Below are 6,816 nucleotides of genomic sequence, written 5' to 3'. Positions count from 1 at the left end.
TCATGGGGCAGAGCATGCATTCACACTTCATTCACATTAGAAAGTTTTAATGAGGAGAGCAATGCTAAAGAGGCTGCCATACCCACTGCCTTCCTTACCCACTGTAGCAGGAGGAAATTGTTGCAACTTATGGAGAGGTAAGAATAATTCACAGCATGGACCACTCATAATGGGGTGCCAAGAGGGAAGGTACATGAGTGGTACTATAGCTGTGCTTCATAGCAGTTTTTTTCACCTCTGAAATCAACATAAACCCAAAGCCCAAAGCCCAAAGGATGGTCACTTGGGCAGAACCTGCAGGTCAATTGCAGACTAGAAGTTAGAAAATGTCAAGAGTAAAGCCTCATGTTTCCCTCATGCTGGCTAAAAAAAAGGAGCAAAAGATCGCAAGAGGAAGAGAGAGAGAAGAAATAAAAGGCTAAGAAGGCAGAGCCAAAACTTTTATGAGCTAATAATGGATGATAGTAGGGCTTTACCACTCAAAACAGTGATGTTTTGCAATGGGTCCGGACCTTTTCACAAAGAAGATAACGACTGCCTTTGCCATCTTAGCTTTATTAACGTACCTGATAGAGAGAGCTAATGGTAGTCTACACGTGGAATTCTTGGCTTGATGCCAATATCTTTTTCCATCGTCTTGTGCCTATTGGACTCATTAAGTGTACCATCAATATATTAATAAATCTAACAAGGTAAAGGCAATTATCTGAAAAAAAAAAAAAGGTAATGCTTAGCTATATCTCACTAGTTGAAAATTTGCCACTGGATAAATGATATATGTTAAAGAAAATTTAAAATGCTTGAGATTTAAGGAGCGGCTGCGGCAGAAAGAACATAAACTTCTTTTTTTATTTGACATCAATTTTGTCGAGCCAACTTTGAAGATAAAATTTACTACTGGATAAATGATATACGTGAAAGAAAATTGAAAATGCTTCAGCGGCAGCAACAACTATATATATATTTGGCATCGATGTTGTCGAGCCTACTTTGAAGATGGTGCAATTTGTTCTGCATGAGAAATGCATGCAGAACAATCTTTCATGCTCGATGCATAAACTCACCATTCTAATTAGCCAACGAAGCCAACCATATCTCAGTAAATAATGACCTCTCCAGTTTCCAAGATAAATGAAATCTTTAAAACCAAATTTAATTCATTTACCAAGAAGGTAACGTATGGAAACAACGGAAGAAATGTGCAGCAGTACCTTGAAATGCTGATAGAAGTCCTGTTAAAGAGAACAAGATCCAAATACAAAAACAGTGCCTTGAAATGCCGTCCAGAAAACGGTACATTGCAAGGCATGCCACGAGGAGAAAAAAATCATAATGCCCCGAATAAAAGGCTAGCAGCAAAAGAAGACTATGGTTTATTAACTAATTCATCTAGACTATGGTTTATGAACTAATTCATCATTAAATGAACATGGTTAACAGAATGGCTAGTAGCAAAAGAAGACAAAGGCTACGAGAAGAAGCGCAGATAAAACACAAAGAAGTACACCAATAGAAGTTAGGTAGCATCGGAGCTTTTTGATCTTTACAAGGCTCAGCACTCTGTTTATAAGAAAATTTGAAGAATGAACAATTAAAAAAGATATGATGCGTTCGCAGGCATTGTTAAGTACAGATCTTTTCCCCTCTCTTTGTTTTTCCTTTTAAAAGTTGCACACGCTTTCCCATTACAATCTGCTGGAAGCCTACACAAATATAAGTCTCCCGTACCTGGAAAAGGGGGAAAAAGAGAGATTTTGTAGCTTTCAAACACAGTAAAAAAGACTGAAGGAGTAAGAAAGCATTCTTCAGTCAGACTTTTGTAAGAGCACAGTATTTTGACACTTCCATTGTGGAGAGCAAGAGAGGTGCAATGGATTGCATGGAGATACTTGCATGGAAAAATGGAAATGACTCGGGATGGTATGCTTCCACTTGCATGGAGTCATCTAACAAATATTTAGATGTCGAGGAATGAGGCGTGGCGAAGATAGGATGCCTTTATACTTTGATCTCATAAAAGTACGTCGATGACACTGCTAGGCCCTCCACATCATAAGTGCGCACAAGCCTTTGCCTCTTCTCTGGTGATTCCATCCAACAAAACTCCAGATGGAAGGGCTGTGATTGGGCTACATTCTTGCCAATGTCGCATGGGCATCCCATGTACATCCCTCCAGGTAATAAGGTCAGCTGGAAGCCTCCATCGAAGCGAACCAAGTTATTGCTTACCGTTCCTGTCCAGCGGACGTTAGTGGTTGTGCTACTCCCAGTGGTAGTTGAAGTTACGTCCTGGATGAGTGATTGAATAAAAAAGTTTGAGATTTTAAATTATACCTAGAACATGAAGGGCAATCGATATATCAAGTAAATAAACATGTTTCTTCGCAATTTGGATACTCTTAACAACGATTAAATGGAAGGTGTAATGGCCAGAGAGTTGATCTGATTAGTATTTCTGGTGCACTCTCTTGAAGTTTATAGGCATAGTTCAAAATTTTAGAAGTCCAGGAAATACTCATATTATATTAAGTTGGTAAAGATTAACATCATGTTTGACATTTCTCAGATCCTGCGGAGCTTTCATCATTCAAGTAGTCAATAAACAAGATAGGGTAAATATATTGCATATTTTCCCCTCGTGCCTATGGAAAGGTCATCTCTGCTGATGTGAATAATAGAAACTTAACAAATTAAGGGATTAGTTACTGTTTGAGATAGACACACCTGAATTAATTGACCCTTATCATCCATTTCAAGCAAAGAAACTGTATCAGCCTTAGCAGTTGTTGCTCCATATACACCGCTGCGTTTGGTTATAGAATGACCTTCCCATCGCCCAAGCAAGGGAATTAATTTATCTAGGATATCCTGACAGTAAAGAAGTGAAACTGGATAAGGATGACTTACCCTATCTGGGATATCCTGAAAGTAAAGAAGTGAAACCAGATTAAGGATGGCCAATAAGGACCCCAACTTGCTCAGAAGGTATAAATAAAAGACATTTAGCTGGAGTGTCACAGACCTTACAAGTCATTCTTCCACAACACCATGATACCTATAATCTAGGACTGCACAGTCTGCAATGCATTGAATGAAAAATATATTGCAGAGAGATAATCGCTTGGTGACTTTAAGAAGAATTATTAGTTTGTTTATGGAAAAAGTTGGTCACCTGCACTAACCTTGAAACTGCAACATAATGTAATGTTGGGCGCCTCATTTCCTCGTTCTTCAAGAAAAATAAGAAGCATTTCAAGAACCCCCTTTGGATCCATTATATGGAAGGCTCTTGCCCGCATATCTTTTTTCAGAGAGTAAAGACAGCTTTCACATACTACAGAGGGCTGACGAGAAGGAATCTTCAAGTTTCTGCAGCAAATTACAAAAATGTAGAACAATGTTACAAACCCGGACAAGTATGATAATCAAGATTCTCAGAGACATCATGGTTAAGTTGATAAAAAGGAAAATCCTTTCAGATCAGTACCATACAAACAACAAAGATAATTAGAAAATGCAGCATGACAAACCTTTTGGTCTTAATTAGAAGTTTTAAAATGGAAGAAAAAAAAGTGGGAAATCAAGGGAAGAAAAAGATTTCCAAGAGTTTAGATGCCACACGACAAGTGGGTTGATTAGTCTAGGACTGTTCTTTGAACTTAGAGATGTTTTCCAAAGACCAATTTCACGAAAAAAAAAAAAGGAAAGAGAGAAACAAGGAATCAATGACTGCTCAACTAGATCATTAGATTTGATTGAATGATAACTTACGAGCGAGCAGAGCCTTATTTCATACAAGAAGAAATTACCTGGGAGTTTCTTCCTCAGTGTCATCTTCTCCAAGCACACCTGCTCTAAGGACAGTTTCCAGCATTCCAGCAGTCTGGTACCTGAGAGAAAATGCCTTCTCTTGAGGGAAGAATCCAATCTGCAGACTAACCAAAAAACCACTTAGAATAAAACCCGTACTGATAAATTCAAATATGGCATTCATTAGAAGCAATTTTTACAGCTTCATGTTTTAACTCTTTTTGGGAACTGGGATAAAAAGAGCTAAAAGATGGAGCTATAAAAAAGAGTTTTAACAAATGTTTTCACTCTATATCACCTGTTGATACTTGTCTGCAGTAAACATGTTAGTCTCTTTGATTTTGTACTCCATCCACTCTGGTTCAGAATCATAGCCTGCAATTGATGTTCCGGAAGGAGGCTGCTTTATGTATAGCCTACAAAATTTAACGAACATGACCGAATTAAAGGATCGGCATACTTATAAACCTGACAATTCCATTATGATGTTGGAAATTCAAGTAAATGTTATGTGCCATATCTGTTGCACATGCAATGTTAAAAATGAATAAATCACTAAAAAAGATTGACTAATTTTATCCACAAAAAAAAAATCATTTGTTTACCCGGACAGTTCTAAAAATCCCTCAAAGGATAAAATAACAGTTTGAATCCTCTTCACCCCAAGTCGTCTTCTTCTTATAAATGATATAGAGTATGTAATACACAGTTCAATTTCATTAACTAAGCATGCGTACCAAAATTCGGTATGAGGGAATAGTGAAAGTATAACTATTACATGCTCAAAAGAAATTGCAGAACTACAAGCATCTTCTTGTTTCCAGGATCATAGATAACAATCTGTACGAGAACCAAACACAGGAAAAGAATTCAATACAACAAACCGCACCCATGAACAAATCTATAAACTTTCCAATTTTAGCCAGCGCACCCCTCAGTCACATGTATCTTACCGTCAATGTATGAGTCAATGTGGAAAATCCAATTCTACAGGGAAAAAAATGAACTCTTTCTGAAAATCGGCATAAGTAACCTGCACTAATCTTCATCACCAAACAACACGACTCTGTGTGTTTTACTTCACAAGATATACATATTTTCATAGAACATACTGTAATTTCCACCAAGCAAACAAAGAGAAACAAACATTATTAAGGGTCAAAAGCAAGAAGAGATCACGACGTCGGCAGATGTTATCAATAAAAGATTGCTTTTTGATATGAAATTATCTTTCTTCGTTATTTGAGAAGCAGGAAATTTCTACAAAAGATCGAGCTTTAATCAAAGAAGCTCACGTTTGAATGAGACTGATCAGTTCATCCTCCCCGTAGGAGCTGGCCGAAAGCTTCGTGCTCACAGTCTGCAGCAAGTTCCCCTGAGCATCGAATTGCTGCAATCCCAAAACCCCACGAAAAACAATTTTTATAGACCTAGAAAACGAAAGAAAAGACCATAATAAACTCAGGTAGAGCAAGCGCTACTCACATAGAAGGAACCGTTCCATTTCCCCAAGTTGAGGTCAACGAAGCGATGCAAGGCATCAATGCTCATCGATTCCTCATCTCCCTTCGTCTCCTCCTTCACCGCGGAAGAAGAAGACGCTGCCTCCGCTCGAAGCACCCATCTCTGGAAGCCAAAAGCAGTCTTTGGATTGGAATGGACGGAAATAGAAGTAATCGGAGCTGGAAACCGGCGTCTGGGAGCGGTGCTCGACCTCGAATTCGGGAAATTTGATGGGATTCCTCGAGTGCAGTTGAGGATTAGGGTTTCCGCCATGGGAGCAATTGTAACGGTACAGAGATCGCGCGGCTATGGTAGATTGAAACCTTATCCGTATTTTACCAAAAAAAAAGAAAACCTTATCCGTCTGGCCCGAGGTCTAAGATAACGGTCGTTAATACAGCGACGTACCAGCGTAGAAGATTTTTGTAACCTGGATACATGGCAGCTTATGATTCGGCCATTTTTTCCTGTTCAGATTTTCTTTTTTGTTCATTTAAAAATCAACTATTTAATAAGTAGTGGATGCGGGTCTAAGTCATATGGTTGATCAAAATCTGTCGCATAGATTTTCAAAATTAAAATAATATTTATTAACAAAAAGACATGATGTTCCAGATTTGCTCTTTTAACCTATTAACATACACAATGTAATCTTGAGTAGGACATAGTTTGGGATGATCGAAATATACCGCACACTCTAATTATTAAAAAAATTATATAACTAAGATTACAGAGGATTTGCATTTTAACCGGTCTTCCAATGAAACATCCAGGGATCTATTTATGTGACAGTGTAAATTCACAATTTTCGCCATATGCAATCAATATACTAAGCCATTAGAAAATATAATTTTATTATAATAAATCCCACCAAAATTATTATTCATTGACCTAATGATTATTACTTGTTAAACGTAATATACTTTTGAATGTTTCCTTTGACTAATACAATAGTCATTATAATAGCATTATAATGAAAAATAATGGACAAAAATAGAAAATAATGATACTATTTTAAATCACTCTTCATGTAATAAAAGTATTAGTTTTTCGAAGATTCAATTTTGGCATAAAACTAAAAAAAAAATATTTTTTTAGCAAATGCTCTTTTACTATGTAAGCAATATATACATGAAAAAAAATATTATAACCCCACAAATTTGTTTCCTAAAAATAAAAATTGATAGTTATTTTTACATTCTTTTATTCGAAGTGGTTTGTTTATTGAAGATAGTAGCAAGGGGATAATTGATGCAATTCCAATTAAGATCACGCCATTGCCTTTTGTGAAAATCTTTGTACCTTAGGCTACACAATGGTAGGTGTCCCTCTCTCAGATGTCTCTAACCTCTAAATCTGGATGAAACAAGACTTAATCCTAAGTCACTTGGTCCAATTGCCAGACGCTTTACCAATTTGATAAGCAGACAGACACAAGTGCTGGCATTAATCACATATTATTGTTCAATTTGGCAAAATGAGAAGCTATTCAAATATTCTCTG

The 6,816-nt window shown here is 37.0% G+C and overlaps 1 protein-coding gene across 4 annotated transcripts; it reads right to left on the bottom strand.

The window, feature by feature from the left end:
• Positions 1-1,504: 1,504 nt before the first annotated feature.
• Positions 1,505-5,674, bottom strand: LOC103700855 (glutamate NMDA receptor subunit epsilon-1, putative (DUF3598)). Of its 4 annotated transcripts, none has more exons than XR_015976438.2 (8): positions 5,296-5,658; positions 5,106-5,200; positions 4,109-4,226; positions 3,810-3,928; positions 3,183-3,369; positions 2,725-2,922; positions 1,894-2,289; positions 1,505-1,728 (listed from the first exon to the last, which is right to left on the bottom strand). XR_015976438.2 is itself a non-coding variant. In XM_088718568.1 (7 exons), exons 1-7 carry the CDS (start codon positions 5,584-5,586, stop codon positions 1,999-2,001), a joined length of 1,299 nt encoding a protein of 432 aa, XP_088574694.1. In that variant the 5' UTR covers positions 5,587-5,674; the 3' UTR covers positions 1,505-1,998. The 4 variants fall into 4 exon arrangements, 2 of the variants coding, with proteins under 2 accessions (XP_088574694.1, XP_088574697.1); XR_015976443.2 differs by having other exon boundaries at positions 2,725-2,868; XM_088718568.1 differs by having other exon boundaries at positions 1,505-2,289; positions 5,296-5,674.
• Between the last annotated feature and the right edge of the window lie 1,142 nt (positions 5,675-6,816).

Source organism: Phoenix dactylifera, chromosome 1 (assembly GCF_051530095.1).
Source record: "Phoenix dactylifera cultivar Ajwa chromosome 1, Ajwa_hap1_PhDact_Kaust_v1.1, whole genome shotgun sequence".
NCBI lineage: Eukaryota > Viridiplantae > Streptophyta > Magnoliopsida > Arecales > Arecaceae > Phoenix > Phoenix dactylifera.
This window is presented reverse-complemented; position numbering and strand designations above follow the sequence as displayed.